The sequence below is a fragment of the Nematolebias whitei genome, chromosome 11 (genome assembly GCF_014905685.2).
Source record: "Nematolebias whitei isolate Nwh7 chromosome 11, NemWhi1, whole genome shotgun sequence".
Classification (NCBI taxonomy): domain Eukaryota; kingdom Metazoa; phylum Chordata; class Actinopteri; order Cyprinodontiformes; family Rivulidae; genus Nematolebias; species Nematolebias whitei.
In genome coordinates this window covers 41,046,869-41,073,501 of record NC_056508.1, presented here as the reverse complement: position 1 = coordinate 41,073,501, position 26,633 = coordinate 41,046,869, and the positions used below count along the sequence as shown (strand labels likewise).

General features: G+C 40.2%; 1 protein-coding gene across 1 annotated transcript in view; it reads right to left on the bottom strand.

The window, feature by feature from the left end:
* The window catches only part of LOC119417727 (agrin), a gene marked incomplete in the record, with an annotated part of 254,818 nt that overhangs the window by 86,281 nt on the left and 141,904 nt on the right, over positions 1-26,633 (bottom strand). The window contains 3 exon segments of the mRNA XM_037684999.1: positions 9,883-10,083; positions 11,039-11,236; positions 22,646-22,867. Coding sequence (XP_037540927.1) covers positions 9,883-10,083; positions 11,039-11,236; positions 22,646-22,867 — 621 coding nt within the window.

The window sequence follows — 26,633 nt, the reverse complement described above, 5'->3', positions numbered from 1 at the left end:
TAAAACCTGCACTTAAAAAGAGGGAAGCTGCTCCATCATGGTTTCAGTAAACGAGGAAGGACAAGAGCATATAAACACCTAAACCTCAGCTGGTATTTCGTAGGTTTTTTTAATCAGTTTAAGGGAAATAAAAAGGCGAGGTAAAAAAAAATAAATAATACAAATGCTTCGGAAAGCATTTTGTTTGGAGCCTAATTTAAGAAAAACAAACTGCGCAGGTGGAATAAAGTGGGAGGAACTCGCTTTTGAAGTTGCACATATCTCCTACAGTGGAAGTCTATGAGGAGATTACGTGAATGTGTGTGAACGCAGGCTAGGAAAGCAGCCTGAAAGATACAAAGAATGTCAGACAAGCACTCCTGAGGCAGAAAGAAAGTTCATTTGAAGCTAATTTGTTATTCACAAAAGGAATGTAGTCTAACTAAAAGCTCCCAAAGCAGCGGATAGACTCAAACATTAGGTTATCAAGGTGTTTCTTCCTCCTCCTGTCTTCTTGTCTTCCTTTTCTGGGCTCAATCAACTCGATGTATTGATGCTGTGCCTCTAATGGTGAAATCAATGTAGCACTTAGCATAACCCATCTTCTAAAGTAGATTAAAGAGAAGGTCACAGTTCAGGGGAGGGGCAGAAGAAGCCTCGGCTGTTCTTTGATATGGGTCATAAGGAATGGGATGCGAGGGCTTTAAGGGGTCGATAGAGTTGAGGAGCTTTGACTTCATTATCTGTGGACACAATAGAGGACCTGGAGCTGAGCGTAGACGCTGAGAGGCTGCATTGCCCCCTAAAAACATCAGGACTAGTTAGGTAATCGCTCGGTCTCCGTTTAAAACCCACATAGCCTCCCAACCTTAATCCTGTTACCAGAAGATGTTGTTGTGGAAAACTATTGATCGCGAACCACAGCCCAAGTTTAATTTTGAGGCAGAGGTAATGCACCCTGTTATTGCTTTTAGCCACCAGTGACATTGTTGCAAGAATTTGGCTTCAAATGTCATCTAAAAGCGAGTCGATCAGACAGAGGATAAGCATTCACTCAACTACGGTTGGCCTCCTGCATCTGTTTACTGTACGCCAGCTCAGCAGGGCACAGTAAAAAGGATAAGTGGGTGTATTCAACTCATATTCTGCTCAGGCGCCTTCGCAGAAACAAGATAAATAAATAAAAGAGATAAAACATTAAAATGGAATAAATAAAAGTGAAAGGCAAAGAGGAGTCCTAATTAGCCGTTGTACTTTGATGTGTCCACCACCTGCGCTGCCTGTGAACCTTTCAATTAATAAATTCCCAGCTAAGATGGCTGCATCAGCTATTCTCTCTGCGCTGCCCATCGGTTCCTTTTTACTCAATCATGTCAGAGGCCCGAGTCTATTTAGCCGAGGGAGCTCTATTAAGAAGGCAGAATTCAGCAGCAGAGAGAAAGAAAAAGACGTGAATCGCATAAGAATAACATCCGAGAGAAATACAGAGGATTTGACAATGGAAAGAAAATTAGAAGTGAACGACACAGCTCTATTGTTGGAGCTGTCTGGCACTGAAAGAATAAGAAAAGAAAAGAAAAAAAGAGTAGGGGAAGGGTAAATATTAGAAGATGTCCAAGAAAACGCATGAACTATACCAAGACTCTGGTCAAGTCGAAGATTTATTATAACATAAGTGGCTTTGAGGTGAGTGGCTGGTTTGACAAAAAGAAGGATGGTTAAGAATCATAGAAATTGTTTTTAAATACAGAAAACAGAAAAAACAATGAACCAGCAAGATGAAAGAACAAAAGTGGACTACCTCCCTGCTAGAGAGAGAGAGAAATGGTAACAATAAACAGGTGTGCTGATTACTAATGGAAACAGGTAGTGTGTGACAAACTAGAAATGGACATTATAGAAGTCGTCTAGGGGTGAAAATGGTACAAGAACATCCATCCATTATCTTTACCCACTTCTTCCTTTTCAGGTCATGGCAGTCACTGGTGCCCATATACAGCTATCACTGTGCGAGAGGCAGGGGACACCCTAGACAGGTCTCCAGTCCATCACAGGGACACATAGAGACAAACGAGACAAACAGCCATTCAGTCTCTCACTCACACCTAGGGACAATTTAGAGTTACCAATCAGGCCAACATGCAAGGTCCTGGGCCGGGATTTGAACCGGTGACCTTCTTGCTAAGAGGCAACAGCTGTACCATCTGATCAACTGTGCCACCCTGTTACAAGAACAAAATACAAAAAAACAATAACGTAACCAACTAACAAGTCGAAACACATAATAATCCAAAGATAAACAAACTTCTTCTTTCAGCTTTTCCCTCTTCAGGGGTCACCACAGTGATGTCCTCTCTAACTGCATCCATACATCTCCTCTTTGTCTTTTTCCTGGCAGCTGCATTTCTAACATCCTTCTACCAATATACCCACTGTCCCTCCTCTGGACATGTACAAACCATCTCAGTCTGGTCTCTCTAACTTTATCTCCCAGTTGTTCAACCTGTGCTGTACCTCTGATGATCTCATTCCTAATCTTATCTATCCTTGTCTCTCCTAAGGAGAACCTCAACATCTTCATTTCTGCCACTTCCAGTTCTTTCTCCTGTCTTTTTGTCCATGTCTCTGTCTCTCGACCATACAGCACAGCTGCCTTGTAAACTTTTCCTTTAACTGTTGCTGCCACCCTTCTATCCAACGATAACCAAACACTTAACAAAACTTCTAATATAAACACAAACTGTGACAGGCTTGTATTATTATATCAAATTACTTTTTCAGATGATATGAGGCACAGTGTCCCTTGATTTTTATCCCATCGGTCCCTTAGACTTTCTTGATGGATGTGGCAAAACATTATTCCAAATAAAATGCTCAAACGATAGACAAATGGTGTGTCATACCTTCGGGAGGAGAAATTAGTTGTTTGGAAATGCCAGAAAGCAGAAAGGAGTTTTGTTGCTTCGACAGAAGGTTACATGTCTTGATCGGGCATGGATATAATCAATTAACTACAATAGAAAAGGCTGCAGATCTCACCTTTAAGAGCTGTTTTTTGGATTTGTTTCTGATGGCCTTTCATGTGTTTTGGACTTTGATACAATCAGTAAATGAGAAGCAAAGCACAGCGTTTGCAATCCTTATAATCTTGTTTATTAAATGCCTTTTCAATTAAAAAGGGGCCTGGGCCACTCGGAACTGATGCACCGCTCTCTGCTGCCACTTTGTCAGTGTCAAAAAGAAGACGCTGAGGCTAAGCCTACCCGGGTGTGAAATTAAGCAGGTGATAAATTTCTCAGTATGGCCAACAGTGGGAACACTGTCATTTTTCATTACTGCTAAATAAAAGCAAGAGAAAACAACTTCCATTTTTATGTTGTGCCCTCCCCTCTTTAAGACTAATGGGGATGGTTTTTAACATGAGCATATAAATCACTTGTTCGTTTGCTCTAAAGGTTTACAGTATCTTTGAGATCACACTGGTGATGTCGAGGTTTGCTGCTGTCAACAACAGAGTTAGAAAATACATTATTATCATATTTTCCGCCATACACGTTGCACCACCGTACAAGTCGCATCAATCCAAAGATGTCTAATAAAGTGGGAAAAAAAAACAAATACGTGATTTTGCCGTATAAGTCGCATCTATTTTGCATCACCGCTGATACATCGCCTTTGTTATGCGTCACTGCTGACAACCCGGAAATGTGGAGCGGTGTTGTGCCAAAAATCAATTGGCTGCCAAATGGCAGCCGCGGGAGAGTGCACGGGAGGACTTTAACAAGAATTTAACATGATTAACATTTATTTGTTTGCTCAAAATTATAGCAAAGGTGTGTCTCAGTTTAACATTTCCGTAATAAATGCACTTTGATGGTCAAATCAGCTGCATTTCAAAAGCCGATTAGCGGGAGCACACAAATGGATGACTCGATGTGCATTTCTTAGAAATTTAACAAGATCACCACCTAAAAACAATTATTTGTTTGCTCGAAATTCTAACCAAGGTGTGTCTTTGTTGAACTTTTACTTAATAAAATAACTTTAATGGTCAAATTAGCTGTATTTTAAAAGTATTTCCTGCCTCGGTGCTCTGGGAGCGAGCAGAGGGAGGAAATAAGGAAGGAGGAACGCTGCACATTTCTTCGAAATTTAACAAGATAAGCACTTAAAACAATTATTTGTTTGCTCGACATTATAGTAAAGGTGTGTCTCAGTTGAACTTTTACTTAATAAATGCACTTCAATGGTCCAATTAGCTACATTTCACCAGGGCGGTGCAACAAAAAGAAGCTGATTTGACAGTTGCGCCAGGCATGATCCCAGAGCTGGATGAAGGTGGCAGTCTATGCCAAGACGATTGTGTCATTAATAGCCACTTTTACTTATTGCATGCCATACATTAGAGTGCCATCTAGTGGCTGAAAATGGTAGTGTTCAATATTTTCAGTCAGAATGAATAAAAACAGTCATATCTAAACCAAAAATTGGTTTATAAATGTGTGAAAAAAAAATCCATAAATACATCGCTTTGGTGTATAAGTCGCAGGGCATGCAAATTATGCAACAAAACTGTGACATATAGGCTGAAAAATATGGAATATGTTCCAGCACAGTTAAGTCAGGTCCTCTGGACCATTTCTTTTTGTTGAAACATTTTGTCTTTCATCCAAAAGACTTCCATCAGTCCGAGAAGTCACAACACAGTCTTAAAAGCACCTTCACATAGTGGGCCAACCATTTTGATGGTGCCAAGATGGTCTCTGGAGTCCGCCTTCTCCCCTGCCGACTCCTCTGAGGCAACCAAGGCCAAAGTGGTTCAAAATATCAAAGTTCATGTTCAATAATCCAGGTAAACAAATCCAACAAAGTTAAGTCAGGGCCTCTGGACAGACTAATTTTGTTGAAACGTTTCGTCTTTCATCCAAAAGACTTAATCAGAGTTTGTTGTGGCACTTCGGACTGATCATATTTTGCTCCTAATTTTGACAAAACTCACCCCCTGTACAGTTGAAGGGGATTTATAAACGACAAATCATAGAGAGAAGCAGCACAACACAGATTTCAGAAAGAAAATCAGAAGCCTGGTTTCAGAGGTGTTACTGTCAGCTCAGGCTTCCAGATGAGGGTCAGTTTAGGTTGGCAGGGCTAAAAGAACCCCAGAAAGAGCATGCAGAACGAAGATGGAGCTTCAAGTTGGCCCCGGGGTGAAATTGATCGATTTCTGACAACGTCATCTCCACCCCAATCTGCAAAGCATTGGTGCTGCTTTTGTGTAGAGGCACAATTTTGATGGAGAACAGTGCAAAACGTAGGGAGAAATGAGTGGGTGGGACAGCGGGGAGTGATGGGGAGCGCCATAAGAAAAAAAAAAAGAGATTCTATTGTGTAAGCCTGATGGTTTTCTCTGAATCAAAATGAGCGAGTGATGGAAAAAGCAGGATGTTCACAGACTCCCTCGGGGAGGAAGATGAGAGCATTTTTGTCCAACACCAGACAACCAACAGACAATAGGAAGTGTGTGGCTGTGTGTGTGAGCAGTGACAGTAAGTCTGTGTTGAGGGCATGCAGTCTCACATTTCCTCATGTCCCGCATACAAAAAGGTCACTCATCTCAGTCAATGAAATGACGTTAAATGGACTGCAGAAGCTCTGGTGCCATGATTTGCCTCACAGGCCTAAGGATGCAATGTGGTTGGCAATGGTAATAAGAAAAAACAAGACAAAAGAAAACAAACAAACAAAAAAAAAAGGAAAGAAACACTCCTGGCTAGCAATCAGAATGGAAGTAGGTTCTCCTATCTGTTTGCTCGATCCCCAAACTACACCCACTTTTCTTCTCTCCAGCCATCCCTCCTGCTGACAGGTGTAATCTGCTACCCTTCACACCTTGTCAAAAGATGACTATGTTCACGGCGACGACCCACTACCCATAGGGGAACAGCACGGCCACTATCTGCATGATGACAAGAGGCTGGCATGTGGCTCCCTCCAGAGTTGTCCTGATGAAAAGCTGAGGGTCTGTATTCTGCCTGGGCTTGTCAGAGATGATCAAGATACAATCTGTACGGTAAATTACGGCTCTTATTTTTAGTATAGAAAGGCACAAGGTAGCTACAGCCACATAAATCAGATACTTGTATTAGTCGCCATTAGTCACACGTTTTAAAGCCTAACAGGATAGAAAGGCTTCATAAGTCGTGTGGTGTGACTTTCATTGGCCAGGTCACTCTTGTAAGAGATTTTTAATCTCAATGAGTTTTTCTTTCTCCTGATAAAGAATTAATAAAAAAAACACACCTAAATCTATCCCTTCTTTAAACAAAAAATTAAAACAGACAAACTCAAATCCAGGGGCGCACAGATAAATCGGCCCCGATTCCCTTAATTTTGGGAAATCGGCTGTTACTTACATTGCATGAGAACCGATTTTACATTTTTTTTTTTTGTTTGTTTTAACAACAACTGTCTGAACTTCATTTACATTTCAAAGCACTACCTCATGGCCAGTTAAAAGAAGTTTGTATTGTTTCTAGGATATTAACAAAGTCCATGCTCAATAATCCAGGTATACAATCCAACAATTTTCAGTCAGGTCATCTGGCCAGTTTCTTTTTTTTTTGTGCTGAAATGTTTCACCTTCCATCCAGAAGGCTTCATCAGTCAAGGAAACACAACACAAAACTGATTCTTCCCCCAACAGCTTACTCCCAAGTGGAACAAACCAGTTATGTTGGTGCTAAGATGGCCTCTTAGGCCTGTGAGGCAACTGTCCAGATGACCTGACTGAAAAATGTTGGGTTTCTAGGATATTGTTCAGGGGTATGTTTTTCAATAAAATAATATTGGAAAATTGAAGGTGCATTGTCAACCTGTGACACCTGACAGTGTTGCTTATAAAACAAAATCGGTTTCGGCCAAAATCGGAATTGGCAGGTCAGACTTTGTAGAAATAGGTGATTGGCAAGCAGACAGAAAACTGCAATCGTGCACCCCTACTCAAATCCCTCTCCACTAATCATTGAATAAGTTGCTATTGATACTGAGGTATTTGTTAAATAATTTGGCTTTTATTTGTTCTTTTAATAAATTGGCTTTGTATTTGGAGTATTACTGCAAGAAACTTTAGGTTTAAGCTGTATTCATTTTTTAACCAAATTAAAAAAAAATGTTGTGGCACCAATTGGAATTTATAATATTAAAGTACAGCAAGTAAAATGTTTATATCTAAAAGAACAAACATAACCAACGGGTTGTAAAAGCAAAGCTAATTCGATGGAAGATTTGGTAATTGCTTGACACTGGATATCCTTCCTGATGCAACAAACTGGGCTCGAACCCCCAGCCTTAGGATTACAAGATCACAGCACTGACCAATGGGCTACAGCAGCCCCCTTTTTGTAGGAAACCATAATAACTTATCGTTTCTTAGGAGGTTGATTTTTATAAATGATGGTCTTCAGGAGACAAATCTTTCATGTGACTTCTATTGAGGTGACCCCTGCAGAGGGGAGCAGTTGAAAGAAAATAAATCCTAAAAGTCATTACCATGTCAGAGTCAGAGTCAGAGTCAGAGTTTCTTTATTGTCATTCGCACCTCATGTGGTACATGTGGTGGAGCAAAATTATGTACACATGTAAGGTGCTCCTTTCCATTGTTTCAAGAAACAGACAAGCTGTTTAGGAGAAACATGTCCCACGAAGATGTATTCAGCTCTTGACTCATTTCGTCATTGTTTGGTGGAGTAGATATTACATTCTCCACCAATGGTCTTACCAGATTAAACAGATCAGTTACTTTTAGGGGTGCTGCATAGCTCAACTGGCTAACAACCTGTGTATAGAGATATGAGTCAATACAAACAGCTCAGGTTTGAGTCCCAGCTTGGGATCTTTATCACCTGCCTGCAGTCATATAACAACCTGTGTTTGTCTTTGAGTGAAAACATCTCATGGACTGGACAGATCTTAATGAAACCACCAGCAGATAATCACTGAATTTACATCTACAACCGTTGGAGTCAATTGCATTTAAGATGGCTATCACTGCTAATAAACTTGCTAACAAAATTCTAAGTGGTAGCAGCTGACAATCATCCTCAACACATATTCAGAGTGCTAACACATAGCACAACGAGTCCACACGAAACCCTGGAACTCTAGGTGTGTGATATGCATTTCTTCAAGGAACACTAGTTTTAAATACCACGTTTCCTCTTTACTTTCAAGCTACTTTCAAAGTCATTCCTGTAAGATAATCCTATAAAATTGCTTTGCTAACCTTTTATTTTTTTGTAATTACTGCTTATTCTTGCTTGTAACTGAACTATCAACTTCTCTAAGGATTATTAAGGTAAGGTTGGGCGGCATTCATTATTTGACTGCATTAAGCCTTTCTCAAATTTTACCCTCAAATGTTACAGTCTGCCTAGAATGACTTGTCATGTTTTATTACTGCATGTAATTTCAGGTCATTTTAGAGCCTACTAATATATATTAGACTGAATGTCTTAAATTAGGGATGCAAAACAAGAAAAAAAAACATTATCCAAGTCATTTCATTGGGCTATAAAACAAACAGGTTAATGCCAGAATATACAGCTGTACTTGGTCATAGTGTGAACATCCTCCCTGTGGAGTCAAGAGAGTGGAGTTTGAGATGAACTAGACTCTGCAGTCCTCCTGTACAGAGAAAATAAGGCATCTACAGAGCAGAAATGTCTGTAGAAAACTTGGAGTTCCTGTTTTTCCTGTTGCTCTGAGGACACCCGATGGCGTCAACAATTTTCACACCTGAAGATAATCTCCTTAACGAGATGCCAGGAGTATAAGAGGCAGTAGATGACTTCTCCTTGCCACTGGAGCATTACCTGTCTCTGGTAGTCGTGTTTCTAGTCTTTTTGTAGTCAAAGGTCTTTGAGAAAGACTCATCTGTGTTCCTTGGCTATTGCAGCATCTCTCTTCATGACTTACCTGTACCTGGACTTCTTTGAAGAACCCATGGAAACCTCTGGTTTCCTGCCTTCCTTGCCTTCCAACCACACGCACCTAATCTACAGTAAGGCCGAAATCTTCCAACTGTATCACCCTCCTCTTGAATATATATCCTCTAACCCATGTCCTTGCTCCTCAGGGTTCCTGAAGTGCCTAACTATCCACTGTATATAAAATCACTTTAAATGTATACTCCATCTTGAGGTTTGTTCCCTCCTCAGTGTTTGTCTCTGAGTATTCAGTTAAACATAACACAAGTATAGTGTTCATTCTGCACAGTTTCAACTTAGCTGTGCACGTCTGGCATAAACTTTCCAATAGTTTTAGTGAAGGTAAAAAGATACTGGGGATTTCTTTTGATGCCCCAAGCTACTGTATAATCATATTACAGCCTACTGCTAGTAAAATGATATTTTGAATAAGTAAACACTTTTATAGCTTTGGATAAATTGTGCATAATTCACTTGAAAGTTGGGGCTTCAAAATGGTGCCTTGATGAATGATCTCAGAGGAGCTACACCCATATTTTTATACACCCTGTTAGCAAGTGTTGAGAGCTGTAAACAACAGCAGGGCTGTACAAGTTCAAAGAATGACAACGAACTGAAAAACCCCAAACATGCCCAGCGGCTGGAGTTTCCTTTTGAAAAGTAGAGCAGATAAGAGCGTTTTTATTCAAAGGTAACTTTGGCTGCTGTAACGGTTTGTGTTTACAGACGCAAACCGACTTTCACAGTGCAACTTTTGGTGATGTCAGATGACTGGCAAGCTGTTAGAGGTATAGCCCACCATTATGAAAACCCACAGATGACTAAACACGGTACCACAGGTCAGTTGGTAAAGTTAATTACACCACTTCAATGGCTGATTGGTTAACATAATTACAACATTTCAAAGTCCATTTCCTACCTTCATCACAGCTGCCGGGCTGCGCCACATCAATTTTCCTCTTCTGTATGCAGGAGGACCTGCGGAGTTCGCACTCATTGTCGTAGGTATTACCATCACTACCACACATTGGGGAGGACTCATCGCCTGAGCACTCCTGGCACTCACACTTATTCTCGACACAACGGGCACCCCAAGCGCAAACTGTGTTGCCACATGTTTCTGCATTACAAACACAGCAGAGAGACAGTTCAGAGCGCCACGGGTCACCACATACAGGATGTATCCATGAGGTTAATTTGATCATTAGGATAGAAATTAAAATGTAAATCCTGTCTGCCTACTTGCACCTAGAGGGCTAATTTTTTATAAATCATTTCCAGCTTTATTCTAGAGTGGAAAAAAAATGTATGAAATACAGTAGTCCCTCGCTACTTGGACCTTCATGGACTTGCTCTTTCACAGTTTTTCAAAGTAAGATTGTACATGAGTAAAAAAAATTGTGCACGACACGATTGTCAACTTTAATATCACTCACGTGATTGGGACAATACAGGATACTGTACAGTAAAAAGTTAATGAAAAAATAAAATGCAGAGCGCCGCATGGAATCCACAGGGAACTGGACCAGAACCAGACCCCCAGGCCTAGCTGTGAATCTGAGAGCTGCTATCTGGCCCACGAGAACTCCACCGTCACTACCCCGAGCCAGAGAGCCGACCAGAACCAGCAGGGTAGGTCAGCCAAAACAGAACTAAGTCAGACCAGAACCAAGCCACTGCTGTTCTGCAGAGCTGGTGAGTAAAATTTAGTAACTACATATACGCATGTTGTTAAAATGACATAGGTTTAAGAGTTTAGAACATTGCAAGAGTGTGGGTAGGGTTTACAAAGTCTTAAAATGTACTGTATATAAATACTAAAATAAAAATAACGTCACTACTTCGCGGATTTTCATTTATTGCGGGGGGTCTGGAACGTAACCCCTGCAATAAACGAGGGACTACTGTACAAAGATACTGTACAACTTTCTGTTTTACTAGTGAAAGTTAATATTTTTCCATTTGTCAAACAAAAGCCCAAGATCTAAACTCATGCAAAGGGTGTTTTAACCTTTTGTGAATTCATAAACTGAAATCAGCGAACGCATGGATGCGTGAACGCAGACGACACTTACTGCACTCTCCTTGGCTGACCACTCGCAGGTCCAGCTGGTCTTTGCAGGCTCGAACGTGCAGCTCACACTCACTGTTGTAGGTGGTGCCATCACTGCCGCACACAGGCTGATGGGACTCGACACACTCCGACGGACACACGCACTGACCGCGCTGGACATCGCAGATCGCCCCGAAGGAGCAGTTGGCACAAGCTTCGTCTGAATGGTGAGAAAGAAGCGAGCAGATATTTAGGTTACTCGTGTTTATGTGAATGCAGCGACAGTAAAATGAGTTCCTTCATGACTGCTGATGTGATCTAACTTGTGTTATTAACTTTTGCAGGTGCAACTAATCAAAATGTGCTTATTTGTTTAATTTTTTTCATAATCCCTGGAACAAAATCACTTAAATACAAGGTTACATCGGAAATCAACTCATCGCAGTTTTATTATAGGGTTTTATTTGTGTTTATCATTTACCTGTACATATTAAAATAAATCTTAATCACCACAGATATCAAATTAATCTGCCGTGGCCAATATTTATTCATGCTGTTTAAAGACACACTAAAGCCCTGATTTACAAACAGTTTACACTTATTGTAGACCGACTTTAGTCTTAAACTTAGGAGGCAGGCTGAGTGGTTAGAGCAGTTGTCCTCCAACGGGAGAGTTGGGGGTTTGATTCCACCAGCAATCACATGCTGAAGTGTCCCTGGCAAGACACTGAACCAGTGGTGTAGTGTACATGATACGCTGGTATATGCCGTATACTCACTAGAAAAGCTTGAGAATTTCTGTATACCCACTTAAAAGTGCCCAGTGTCGCGTGACATTATATTGAAACGTCGGGGTGAAATGCATCGTAAACACCCTCAGAGAACAGCGGTGTCCCTCTTCTTTCTTTCTTTTTTTTTGGGGGGGGGGGGGGGGGGGGGGGGGGTGCTCCACCTCCAGCTATGTGAAGCCAGAGGGAGTTACAGAACATCGTCAGAACAAGGGCAAGGGGGTTTTTAGAATAAAAGTTTAGACCGGATATTTATATTTTGACGTTTCAAAAGTACTAGTAAAGTTTGAAGCAACCAGTTTGAAGTTTTGAGAGCAATAAACAGCAGAACCCTTAGTAAAAAAATGATTCTTGGTCACATTACTTTACATAAATTTTTTTTTTTTTCTCCAAACAACACAAATTGTTAAAAAAAAACACATCATTTAAAACATTCGTATTTACATGAGCCACTTCAAATAACTTTCATATTTTGTCCAATTTACTTTGAACTAAAAAGAAAATAACTGATAATAATAAATATGATAATATGTGTGTGTATGTAACATATATCCATCCATCCATCCATCCATCCATCCATCCATTATCTTCCACTTCTTAGGGAGGTGCTTCGAGGAAATCAAAATAAATTGACAATTACATTGTACTAACTGGTGTATTTTGGTTTCTAAGCACAGTATACCCACTACAAAAATGTAGACTACACCACTGCACTGAGCCCCTCGTTGCCTCCGATGTGTGTCCCATCGGCGTATGAATGTGATAAAGCACTGGTTATCTTTGTGTAGATATAGTAGAGTTTATGAATGGGTAAATGCGGGCACAGATTGTAGTGTAAAACGCTTTGAGTATCTTGATAAGATAGAAAGGTGTATACAAGTACAGACCATTTAACATAAAAAAATCCTGTTGGTGTTTGCTTTGACTGAACGCTGTAGTAAGGGCAGTGAAATTGAAAGGTGTTGACACTAGTTACACAACTGTTTGTCAGACTGTTTAAAATAATCTTGTGGCCTTTTCCCCCCCACATTTGTTCAAAATGTTTAATTACCGTATTTAAGTTTTTAAATAAATGGCTAATGTAATCCACTCCTTTAAATTGGTTTGTATCTCCTCCTACATGCCACTTGGGCAGTGCAGTTACAGCGTGCAATCTCAAGACATCATTACCTGCAGCATCCCTTCAATGTGGACCAAATTTGGCAAAAGAGCCTTCTCCTACCTGGAACACCTTGTAAAAAGATCTGAAGCTCTGGACATTGACGTCTCTAAGGGATTTTAAACAGCTGTTAAGTTCAATGCAAAAATCAATGCAGACATGTTCCTGTTTTTAGTATTTTACACTGTTTTATACTGTAGCTCGTTTTTATTTGGTTTTATAGCACTTCTTTTATATACTTTTCATTTTATATGATTGTTTAATTGTTGTGTGTACCTCATCTGTGGTTTTTGTTTAAAATACGTCTCTCTTGTAAATGGGTCCTTGTGACTCAATGAGACAAACCTGTATAAATAAAGGTTGAATGGATGAAAATATGTCATGCTTGTGTAATTGGTGCTGGACTTTGGATGCACAACAGTAGGAAAAATGGGGTGTCTGCGCCAGAATAAATGCATACACTCAGCAATGACTTTATTTAATGTCACAGGAAAACATACCAGATCAACAGCAAAACACCATTAAGGAGCGAGTGACCTGGAGTTTCTTCCTTCAATGAGCCCTGCAGTTCTCTTTTCATCAAACCCTTCTGCAGCTGTTTATGGATTTCTTATTTCCCATCGCTGATGGTGAATTTGGAACATTTATGTTTTTGCTGTGTGTGTGCATGTGATTGTTTGTCTATAGTGTTAAAATATGGACGAGTATTAATGAAGTTTGACCTATTTAAATATATCCAATCAACCTTTTATCTGAGTCAAGTGGAAACATCCAGATTATGCTGATCTGACCAGTTTTAAAACCAGGGATATTGAGGATTTCACATGACAGATTCCTGGAAATTTACTCATCGCCTTGTTTGCGCTGCCTCTGGTAATTGCTTTAGTTATTACCAAAATGAGATCAGTGCTGTCTTAGGATGTCACCCACAGAACTGGACACTCCCATAGGTGCCATTTAAGATTTGAGACCAGATGCTAAACTGCCTCGGGTAGTAAATCTGCCCTCAAGTATGTGCATTTTACAGAATACATAAGCGCCCATGAAGCAATTAAATAGTAAAGAGCAGCTGTTTTCTTTCTTTATATTGCGATTGATAAGCTCCTTTGCTGACAGCTGGAGTTGCGCTTGATGATTCAGTGCAGCAGCGCAGATAAATGAAGCGCAGAGATGCCGAGTTAATATGGAACAGATGTAAAATAGCATTGGAGTGCACCTGAAATTGGTTTGACTGGTTTCAAACCAAAAAGAAAAATACACTCGTCCATGCAATACACACACACACACACACACACACACACACACACACAAAAAAAAACAAGCAATGGAATCTTAAAAACTCTCAATTTTCAAGCGAAGAATATATTGAAGGAGTGTTGAAAATAAAAAATGCATGAAGTGCAGGAGCACAACTCTCAAACCAACCAGAGCGCTCTCTCCAGAAGTGAAACTGAATAACTGAACACTAGAAACTTCATAAACATGAAAGAGGTAACCAGCAGCATTAACAACTCTTCAGCACGCCATCAATCAAGACATTATAGGAAGATAGTCAGAATCTAAATCTTTTCCTGTGGAAAAAAATAAAAAAAAATAAAATATATATATATATATACTTAAAAGCCCAGAAGCCGTTTGCCAAACAACACTTAAAACGTTCTGAAAGCATGAAGGAAAAGCTTCTCTGGACTGATGAGACAAGAACTGAACGCTTTGGCCTGAATGCCAATTGCTGTATCTAGTGAAAGCCAGCTCCTGCTCGTCACCTGGCTACTGCAGCCCTATGGGGAAGCGTTCTGCCAGCACAGCTTTTTGTTGCTGCTTCAAAGCAGCAGAAACTAGGAAACTATCTGAACAAAGTGAGAAAAGTCACACTTTCCTGGTTTTATTTGCAACTTTGTGAAGTTGATATTTGTTACCTTCACAATATACTTTATATTTTCTAAATGCGTTTTATTTTCTCCAGCAAACTTTCTCCTGATCGCAGCAGAAGATGGGAGGAATTTTCCTCACAAAACACAAGTGGGATATTCAAAAGGCTTAGCTGTCTTTTCAGACTTTACATATTAGGGTTCACTTGAATCATCTCATGAAGAGTTAGCCGTTTCAGGAAGATTTTCTTTTCTTTCAAAAAGGAACAGTGAGGCAGGATCAGAAACGCCCCGGGTACCAACGGATGTGTCACATGGGGGACGGACATGATTGAGAAAGTCTTGTAGACGAGAAGAGACGAACCTTTCTCTCTGACACCAATTACGCCACAAGGATTGCATTAGCGTAGCTCACTTTCACATTCAATTAGGACCAGGCTAATAACCACTGATGATTTAGCACTAATTGAGAAAAGCAAGGCAGCTCACTGGAAAATTTCTTGTGATTAATCTTTTAGAGCCTTTACTTTACTTCGTTTAGTATATGAATTCACTATTTTCATGGATCAGCAACCTTGACCTAATACAAGGTTTGGCAATATGTGGTTCCTATAGCAGAATATACTGCCTATCCATTTTATTTTTGTCTTCACCTACTTTTTTTTATCTAGGGTAACAGGGAGCTGGTGTCCATCTTCAGAGTCATTAGACAAAAGGCAGGGTCCACCCTGGATCAATTTAACTCGCATGTAGTGGCAACATTGACTTATCAAATAATCTAATCTAGATTTCTTTTAAGTATACTACTTCGCAGTTCAAATTTCGCGGACTCACTCTTTCGCGTTTTTTCGCGGTAAGATTGGACATGACACACAATTGGCTGATTTATGGATGAGCCGCAAGATCGGCAAGGATTCTTTAAATTAAAAATAAATTATTTCAAATTATTGAGCACCTGCTGCACCTGTGTGCAGCCCACATGTGCAGGGAGAAGCTCCCTCCTGCAGCATATCTCATATCAGATCTCCGCTCTGCAGTGGAGAAGTGGGCGTGGCCAAGAGTGCTGGCAGGTGGCAGAGAGAGCAGAGCTCATGACATTCTGTGTTCTTTTAGACCGTTTAGTTTAGAAACATTGTTTAGAATATTGCAAAATTGTGGGAAGGGTTTAAAATGCCTATATATATATATATATATATATATATATATATATATATATAAACTACTACTTACTACTTGTACTACTATTCCTACTTCATGGGTTTTTTTTCCACTTATTGCGGGTGGACTGAGAACGGAAACCCCCACGATAAACGAGGGACTTATGTACTACCTAAAAGAAAAATAATAATAATAATAATGTGGCATTTTCATTTCAACTTGATCTCTATGGACATGTGCACGGAGAAGGAATGCCGTGCATTCACTCATTTTCATGCTGTTTTAATGTGAGATGAACCACAACATTAAAATTATTGGCAAACAGTTTTAATTTATTTTTTTACTCAGGAATTTGTGTTTCTATCGTCACAAAATGTAATAATCTGTAGTATTTCCCAAAAAGAAGCTTGCAGCTCTTCAGACTGAAGAAGTCCTTTGGATAAAAGACGAAACGTTTCAACAAAGACCCCGTCCAGAGGACCTGACTTGACTTTGTTAGAAGCGTCCTTAATGTTTTCTTTTTTCCTCCTGCTCAAGGTCGTACTTTCAGCCATATTTTTTTCCTGCTGTATTTGGCTTCCTCTTTTGAAAACCAGCTTTATGTATGCATGCATTTTTAGTTTGCACCGTCCACACAGCCACAAAAGTCTGGCTTGCACAGAAAAGGAACCTGTGGATCCCCGTGGATAGCTACAGATGACTAAATTTACTCCAGGCAGGCCTCGCAGACAAGTTGTACTTAAATACCAGTGAAATCGGTGACGTATTCACTTCAAACTTTATGGCAGCAGTTTTTGAAATGTCTTTTATAGGTCATTCTAAACAAAAGTTAAAGAATCAAAAGTTCAAGACTCAGAGACATCCAACGGGTTCTTGTTGAAAAGGGGCTGTAGACTGTACGGCAGGCCACAGCATTTTATTAGTCAGACCTTGCCTTTGCTTGTAGATGGGGGCAAACAGCTAAGTAGAGGCTTGTAAAGAACCTCAATCACACCCCCGCTTTTGAAATAAGGAATTAATGATACAAGAATCAGATGTTGAATTATATGCATTTTTCTCATGGTTGTGTAAAAATGTACAACTGAGGGCTAAATAAAGATGTCAGTCCTCCTTGTAGCACAATAACTGTTAGGTTAGGAACACAAATATATTGGACACAAAAGCTACTATTTGAAGGTTTTCTGTGACAAAAAAATAAAAAAATAAACAGAAAATACAAGTGTCTGCAAAATAAGGTTGCTCTGGCCGTGTCTCCTCTAAGGTTGCATGAGCTATAAATCAGGAAGTGGCAGCGGCGAGTGTTGTCCTTTATCAGTGCCTGTGTCCTGATAGCAGCCGTGCTTCTTTATCAGCTCCTGCCCCTTGTGCCTGGCTCTCCACACTGCCTGATCCTCCAGACAAAAATGCATCACATGCAAAAAAGAAAGGGAGCTGCAGTTCAAAACCAGCACAAGAGAAGGATTGCCGAAATTGGAGATAATTATTGGAAGCCCCATTTTTTTCCTCCGCAATCCACTTGTACACATATTTTTTTACTGTTTAGGTTTTTAGTTTCATTGAAAAATTGACGCTTTTTGGAAGGCGGCTGACTTTATACTCAAAAAAAGGTTCGACTTTAAGGTGAAAAAATTGTCCAATTATGCCACACTGAAAAAGTCAAACTAGAAGTCAGTGTATCAACAATACACAATAGTGTGTTTTTTTATATTTAGCATGCAGTGATGAAAATAACTCGCATATTCAAAAATAGCCTGCAAGTTACAGATAAATTGCAGCACAACAGGGAATAAAAAGCCCTGCAGATTCACACCAGCAGAGGCATGTAGGCAGCATCAACCTCTGGACGGTTAAAGGTCACAAGATTTGGATGCTATAGGTGTAGAAACACAAGCTGGGCATCAGATACACTGAGAGGAGCCATCTCTGTGGGAAATACGGAGCCAGCTCTCGCATCCAAAGCAGTGAAACTGGGATGATATTTGCACACCATTTAGCACAAATCTAGGATGCATCTGGCAACATGGTGCATTAAATTTATGCCGAGGAAGAAAAAATAAATATTTCTGCACTAAATTAAAGATGTAATTTCAAACAAGGGGGAAACTCAATAAAAAAAAAACAAATTAGTAGGCAAGATAAAACAATGAGAGCTAATAGTTATTACATAATTGACTAAATATAGCTCAAAATGATAATTGTGACTTTTAACGTTTCTCCTCCTTTAATATTCATAATTTTTTTTTAATTATAAACACATTTTAGTCCTGAAATCCAGGTTAGCATCCATGGAAAGTGTTTATTGTGATGCAGCTTCTGCTGCTGAGCTTGGTGGCCACGGTCGGGGTTTTGGAAGGGTGTGTGAGAAATAGGGGCAGGTTGGTATAAAAAGTGCCCTTGAAAGCATCGGGGATTGATTCACAGCGGAGAAGGAAAAAAAAGGACCCGCAGCTTTACAGTGTTTTGTTGATATCCTTGCTGGGGAAAAGCTGAATTAGAGCTGAGGGGGTTTGGGTAAAGCATTACCTCAGGATTAAACAGGAAGAAGTAGGGTTGTTTGTGTTTTGAAGGCTGGTGAGCATGGCTGGGTGATAACAACTCCCCTGTTGATGCCTGCCTGGCCGTACACCATTAACTCTGCCCTCCCTGCTTACTTCGCTCCTCCTCATCTTATTCACCTTCATCTCTTTCCCTCCCAACATTTATCCATTTCCCCTCCCTCGTTCCTCTGCTCTCCACCCCTCACGCTGCTGTGACCTATCGGTATATGTTATTTTACTCAGCAGAGAAAATCATTTCCAACACCTGTGGGACAAAACAGGGAAGTTGTTTTTCCTTTTGTCAAACGAATCAGGTGCTTTGGAATTCATCTATTTTGAAATAACGCCATAAAAATTGACTTTTTCTAGAAGGGGACTGGCCAATGAGGTGTCTATTAACTGAGTAAACTTCACCCCGTCTACCTTATAAGGACATACCCCACTCATCGCAGAAGGACAAAAAAAAAATAAAAAATCCTAGAATAATAACAAAATGTCACTCATATTGCTATCCGGTTGCACCTGAGCCATATAGATAACTGGTATTTCTTCAGCCCGCAGGGAAGGAAATGAAATTATGGTTGGGCTCATGAGAGGCTAGAGGAAGCCACACACATCTAAGCACCTATGCACAGTTTCTCTCCTTGTTCTTGTCCTTCTTTACACTACTGCGCTCTTAAGATCTGACTGGAAGGCACAAACATGCAGCTCCCCGTAACGGAGCGTTAGAATGGTAATATCAAGCAGACAGAAAAACTGCTCCGTGCATTTATCACTTCTAGGCTGGACTATCTTCGATGACTTGCTGGCAATAGGTGCTATATAAACAAACTGAACTGAGTTGGCTAGGAACTTTAAGTTTTCTATGATTATTTTGAACACAACACCAAGGAAAACGTTTAAAAATGTGTAGAAGTGATAATGACAATTACTAGTACAAAATGGTAAGAAAACAAAATTAAGTCAAACAGTTTTATGAAAAAACAAGTGGTAAAGATCCTAAAAATTTATGCATTAACAATTATTTTACTTACTTTTGTCTTTAGCAGTACCTCGGGGTAAAATTTTTCATTTTTTTCTCTCCCTTCCTGCTCCATAAAAATGTAAAGTATATTATTGGTTGGAAGAGCCCACGATAATTAGGTGAGATAATAGCTTAAGTCAGTCACTTGTTATGGTGTTGAATAAAGCCCAGTAAAGCTGTGCAAACAGCCCAGAAATAACCCACAATATTATCACCATCATTCCTGGGCTGCCTTGCGCTTGGCAAGCCAGTGCCTCAGCATTTTTATGGCACCATCGCGCTGACGCAGGCCTGTTCCTCTGGGAGCCAAGAGCCATCCATAGTGCTGGATTACAAACAAGGACCTCCGCTACGCCTGCTCGCTCTGCCTCGTGCTTTTCAAAATAAAAACTACTCATTACCGCTGTGGGACCCCCGGCTGACGAATCTACCAGCAGTGTGGCGCACCACATTGACTCGAACTGCCTGCGCGCCACCCAAACACTGCTTTTCATTGCATTTCTCATTGACATACATCCCTACATACTATTTTTTTTTTCAGTTTAGAGAGGACTGGGATGAGACGATGACTGATGTATTACACAAGGAGGCAGAAAACCCACAGACCACCATTTCACTTGCTATTGTTGTCCCCTACTAGGTGCATGGAAAACTCTAACTGCTACTTGAACTAGTTTGCACAATCATTCTCCAAGCTACAATATTTTTCCACAATTCAGGACAAAACTGTGGCGCACGCCAGAAAAGTGACACTAATTCAGTTCTATTGATCATTCTGCTCCGATTACTGTGCAGCATTGCAGAGAAAAACTGAGTTTTAATTGTTAATGGCTTCAAAGTATGCAAGAAAAAAAAAGGCATTGTTGTGAAAATGAGCCAGTGAGGTAGATGAGAGAGTTGGGCCAGAGGGATAATAACTGCTGTGCCGCTGTACTGTGTGTGCAAAAAGGAAATGGCTTGATTGTACACATAGAAAAATACAACATCATCTGAGTCCATGGGAAAATAGGCCTTGCAATATGGCATTAAGTCATCAAGAGTATTACTAAGTGGAGTTGGCAAGCTGTAAAAAGCTATCCATATGGCGGTACGCCTGCATAGTGGATAAGAAGATATTTTTAACACTTGAAGCTCTGCTGTTGCTGGTGCACTAATGACTAGCTGATACACCGACACTGCAAGACAAAGCCAAGTGACTCATGTAGCCAATTACAGACAAGCATGCTTCACACTTCATTGGCAGTAAAGTGCATCCTCACTAAAAGGTCAAAAAAGGCAAACTGGAATCTTGGTGATGGTATGGACGGGAAGTAGTGGAACTGTGTGGAACAGATGAATGCTAGCAGAGCAGCTATCAGGAAACCCCTCGGAGTGCAAAGAACTGATGTGACTGTGAGCCCCAGGGGGCCACCCATGAGTAGAACTTTTTATGTGTTTGTAGTCAGCATCTCTGGTTTATAATTTTAGCCCCTAAGAAATATGGCACTAGTATTTTAAATTAAATTATTTTCCACAAGAAGAATCTTTTCTTACCTGCAGGCTATCATTTATATAATTTCATAATATTTTCACAGAATTAAATATGACCTTTGGGTGTAATAAAAACATCTTGATTGATAAAGTGTATATTTTTTATATTAAACACACAAATTTTTTTTTTTTTTTTTAAAGGCCGTTTCATAAAATATGTGGATTTGATCAAGAAAATATTTTGGGGTTGACTCAATATTAGCAATAGGTTTGAGTTATCTTATTTTGGACTGCTGAAACTAGATTTCATCCTATTTCTTTTAACAGATTCAACCAGAGTTATTTGAATTCCCTCTACCTAAACCTTTGAATGAAAGAAGAACAAATGATTTAAGGACAAGTACTGTTACTCATGCCAGTCTCGTAACATGAATGAAAACAGACATAACTGTTCTTTTATCAAGTTGTTTAAAACTTGTTCAACCAGTTAAATTAAGATTAGTTTTAAAATTTCAGTTGAATACAGAGCTAAAAGTAGCCAAAAGAAAAACATAACAAAACCGAGTCAACCGTATGGAAATATTTTAACGGTTTCTAGAGTTTCCTATTCCTAAATGAAATCATTGCATGAAAAAAATGGTAATTTGTCTTCATTCAACAAGTATTTTATTTTTTTTGTTAATTAATGCTAAATTTACATTAAACCAACAAAAAAAGTTACTAAAACAAATAAAGAATAAACCATAAATGTATGTTTTGCTAACATTTTTCTCATTTAAATGAATCATACATCTTTTCTGAGTGTGCACACAACATATTTTCACCTAACTAGATGTACACTTAGGGGGGCATGGTGGCACAGTTGGTAAAGCTTCTGTCTCTTGCCGAGAAGGCCGTCGGACCAAATCCCAGTCGGGGGCCTTTCTGTGTGGAGTTTGCATGTTCTCTCCGTGCATGCGTCGGTTTTCTCCGGGTACACGGGTTTCCTCCCACAGACCAAAAACATGCATGTTAGGCTGACTGGTAACTCTAAATTGTCCATAAGCGTGAGTGAGAGAGTGAATGTTTGTCTTGTTTATCTCTATGTGTCCTTGTGATGGACTTGTAACCTGTCCATGGTGTCCCACGCCTCTCGCACAGTGACTGCTGGATATGGGCACCAGCAACCCCCGCGACCCAAAAAGGAAGAATCGGGTAAAAGCAATGGATGGATGGATAGATGTATGTAAGTGCAACAGAAAATGTCATCCTCTTCATGCCTGTCATTTAGAAGTCTTTGGTTGCCATGACAATAATATACCAACTGAGAAATAAATTACATTCATCTGTGGGCTAGATTGTTGCGAGTAAATGCCACCTACACAATACATGCAATGCAACAAACAATTTAAAGCTACAAAAGGTAGACTTAAAAAAAAAAAAAAAAAAAAAGGACAGCTAACATGTTGTACGTCTAAACTGAAGGATGGATTGGGTTTGGAATGGCAGCACTTTTATACAAATGTGGAATATCAAATGCCCCGCTGTGGTCTACACAGGCTAGATGCTTACTTCCATGAACGAGGTGTCAGTTTGCATGTTTTCTTGTGGTTTTGTGGTGTTTTGTCAGTGAAATGACTCACCGCATGGTCCCTTGTGTTGGATGTGAATGGTCTTCTGCAAGGCACAACCCATCACTCGCATTTCACATGGGCTGCCGTAGCTGTGGCCATCGGATCCGCACACGGGGTCGGACGTCTGAGAACAGACTTGGAGGCACTCGCACACTGGCTCGTTGTTCTTGACCACACACGTCGCCCCATGATCGCACGTCTTATTGAAGCACGGGCTCGGTGTGTTGAGATCTGAAGGCCGACCAGTCAAGAAATACAGAGCGGAGTTAGAGGGATGACGTGAGACAGGGCAGGTACAGGTGTAAAACAGAGGTTGGAGAAAGGTCTCAGGCTGGAGAGGGTATAGGTAGTACGGAGGTAGGTTAGTACAAAGCTACATGGAGTTATTGGGTAATATTAAGAGTTTAGGAAATAACAGATAATTTATGGAAAATGCAGCACAAACACACTCCTACGGCACCTTTGATTTTTCAGTTTCCCATGCCATTTCCTCACTTTTGTACTGTCAAAATGTCTACTAAATCTTTGAAGGGCCCACCAAATCCGACGGCACGAGGACAGCGGATGAAAATGGCCAATAGCACAATAAAGATGAAACAGTCCACTAACAATAGTTGCAGAGCAATTTTTTTTAGGCGAGTAAATGGCTGGATTAATTGACGCTCCTACTGTGCCCCTTCAAAGGAAGGCATTTGCATCTCAGTGAGAGCCACTGCTTCAGCCAAAGCTAGTTGAACTGACATAGCAGAGCGAGAAACGGAAGAGCATGAGGGAATACGAGAGTTTGCATGAGAGAGAAAGAGAAAATGTAGCAAATGGAAAAGAAAGAGGGAAATGGGCAAAAAGAAAAAAAAAGACCAAACTGCTTAATAATTCAAAAAAGGCAAGCTCCTGGGCAGAGGCAGATATGAAATGTGAACATCAGAGAGAGGTGTCTGCTTCAGTCTCTCCCACTCATGCACAAACTCTAGCATGACTTCATTAAAACGAAGGCTGGATTTTGCGCCTATGATTCTCAGTAGTGGCAGATGGGTGTAGGCTGGGCTGATATAACACGACTTGATCAGGAGAGAGCGGGAAGCTGAAAGAAATGGTGTGAACAATGCTTTGATCACAGCCCCCTCCTGACTTTATCATTTTTTTATAGCTTTGTGTGTCCGGGAAAATACTACGTGGCATTGTGTACGCTGAGACAGGGTGTAAGCGCATGATTATTAGGACTGTGGGTATCGAAGACTGTCTCCAGGTGGGGATAATGCACATTGAAGATCAGGTGTAAGTAGATGACAAGGATCTGGTGGAATGGTGAATTTTATTTGGGAAGTTTTATGTCCGACTGATAGATTACTGTTATGTGTTTGCTAGCGTTAAGAATCTCTGGCATGTGGCCGATGTTATAGGTATCTTGACACTACCGGTGGTTTTAGACATTAAGCCACAAAAAAAACAATATAACAAGATACAATTCACCCCTCAGCGACGATGAGTATGATTCAAAATGGGCTGATACAGCTCAGTGTTTTTATACAATAGAAAATAAATGGTCCAACACAATTCTATGAGGATAATTAGACCAAATATTTCACATAGGACCGACCTTTTCAGTTCATTTTGCTTTCAACTCTAATGCCCTTTCTTAGTTTTTATTATTATTATTTTTTTTAATCAGGAACCTGTGGTTCATACAATCAGGTTATTCCACACAATCAGAATAAAGCAAACCACCCTGTGCTGCAACTAGTCACCAGTAGAGTCACACGGGTTTTTAGACTGATTGACCCCATTCACACCTGTCATTAACATCTGTTTTGAGGGACCAGATTGTACAGTATAGCACTAAATACAGATGTGAATAGCTTGCTGCTGTTTACACCAGTGCTGTGAAGAAAATGACACCAACTCCCAGAAAAAAAAAAAAAAAAAAAAAAAAAAAAAACTTTTACAGGAGTCACTTATGTTTCTACACATTTTCTACGTATCTGCTGTACCTTTTATTTTGTATACATATAGAAACAAACCTGCTTGCAGACTCTTCATCTGGTAATTAAATGAAACTATTTTTCTTGGTGCAAAAACGTACAAGAAGAACAACGCACCTATAAAATTATTATTATTATTATTATTTGATGTCAAAACTGAATTATTCATAACTCAGCCAGGGCATTTGCTATATGAACATGTTTGTGAATCAACATGAATTAACTAATTTTCACACCTCTAATGTATCTACAGATCAAAAGAAAGGAAAAAAAAAATTCTGGTTATAATCAAAAGCAAAAACTGACCTCCACCTTTTACCTCTGCCCTCTAACTTTGGTTTTGCTACAACAGATGTTGGAACCGTCATGGAAACTACAGTATAATGGCAACTCCTATGATTTTATCAATGATGTGACCATTTTAGAAGATCATTTGGGTAACACGGTAGATTAGTGGTTAGCACTGCTGCCTCACAGCAAAAAGTGCTGGTGTGGAGTTTGCGAGTTCTCGTGATTGCGTGGGTTTTCTCTGGGTACTCCGGTTTCCTCCCACAGTCCAAAACTTGCATGTTAGGCTGCCTTCAGACCCAGGCCTCCCTTACACAAGAGCTCTGTGGTCTCAATGGGATTTCCCTGCCTGCCTAAATCTGCGACAGCTCACTGGTCAGTGTCATGGCCTTGTAATCCCAAGGCTTGGGTTTGGGTCCAGGTTGTGTCTGGAAAAGTAAATGGCATAAAGCAACTGCCAAATCATCCATGCATTTTTGCTCACTGTGGTCACCTCTGCTGAAGAGAGCAGCTGAAACAAACAAAAAAAACAAAACTCTAAAATCAGATTAAAACAGAGTGGGGGCTGACTTCTGATGCTCAGACCCCCATGAGTCATTTATCAGCTCATAAATGTTGAGTGCAGGGGTAAATTATCAACTGATAACACAGACAATTATCTTGTTTAACTCTGATTAAAGCAACAGGAGGTGATGGGGGCTGTGGGGGCATGGTAGTGTGTGAGATAATGATCAATATCAGCCAGGCATCTCAGGCCCAATCACGTGGATCATTTATCTGAATCTTAATGGATACCAAGCCGAGGTATAGGTATTAAAATAACAAAAAGAAGAGGGGATATTAAAGATTTTCCTACTAACTTCTGGCTGCAATTGAGATAGATCTCGACCAAGGACACAGGCTCTTGCATTTCCTGGAGTAAATGTTTCAGATTAGCAGGTTGAAAACTGCTATTGATTTCTCTGTTTTGATGCCAAGCTACTGTTTCACAAGAGCTTGGAGGTGCCGTATACATATGAAAGCAGCTCAGTGCTGCTTAATTTGGTTCTGCCTCTGAAACAATTGATTCCTCCTGATCTCATTTCAATGATTTGTGTGTGTCTCCGTGTGTGTATGTGTGTTTAACAGCTGTAAACTTGTGATTCGGGCTTAACCGTACAACCTTGGCCTTCGTAAAAAAAAAAAAACCTCACCAGTCCACTTCCCAAGGACAGGCTGGTAAATGCAACTGCAGCCTCCGATAACGCCTTTGTCTCTCATTCTCTTTGTTTCACACTCGGGAATGAGATTAGTGTTCAAAAGTGTTCCTCTTCCAACCTTTGTTTTAATCTCCCTGAAGGTGGTGTCTCATTGAGCTGCAACGGTTGAGAGACTAGTTGGTAGAAAAAAAATCTATAAGTTTAAAGAAAATATGTGAATTTTCAGATGCAGACTCAGAGGTCTGAGAGGTTTTGACTAAGTAACCAGTGAGCCGCGCGGCCGTGATTTGAGCGGACAGTTTTTGAAAGTCAAGCCCTATTGTCATGTGCACGGCTTGCACAACCTCATTCTTGGCCATGCACATTATTTTGTTGACAACCTCAGCTTGCTCATTTCCCCAACAAGAGCTGCGTCTACATTTACACTTTTAAAACGAAGAAAATAAGATTTACAGTAGTCCCTCGTTTATCGTGGAGGATTCGTACCCTGAAGCCCCGCGATAAGTGAAAAAACGCAAAGTAGGAATAGTA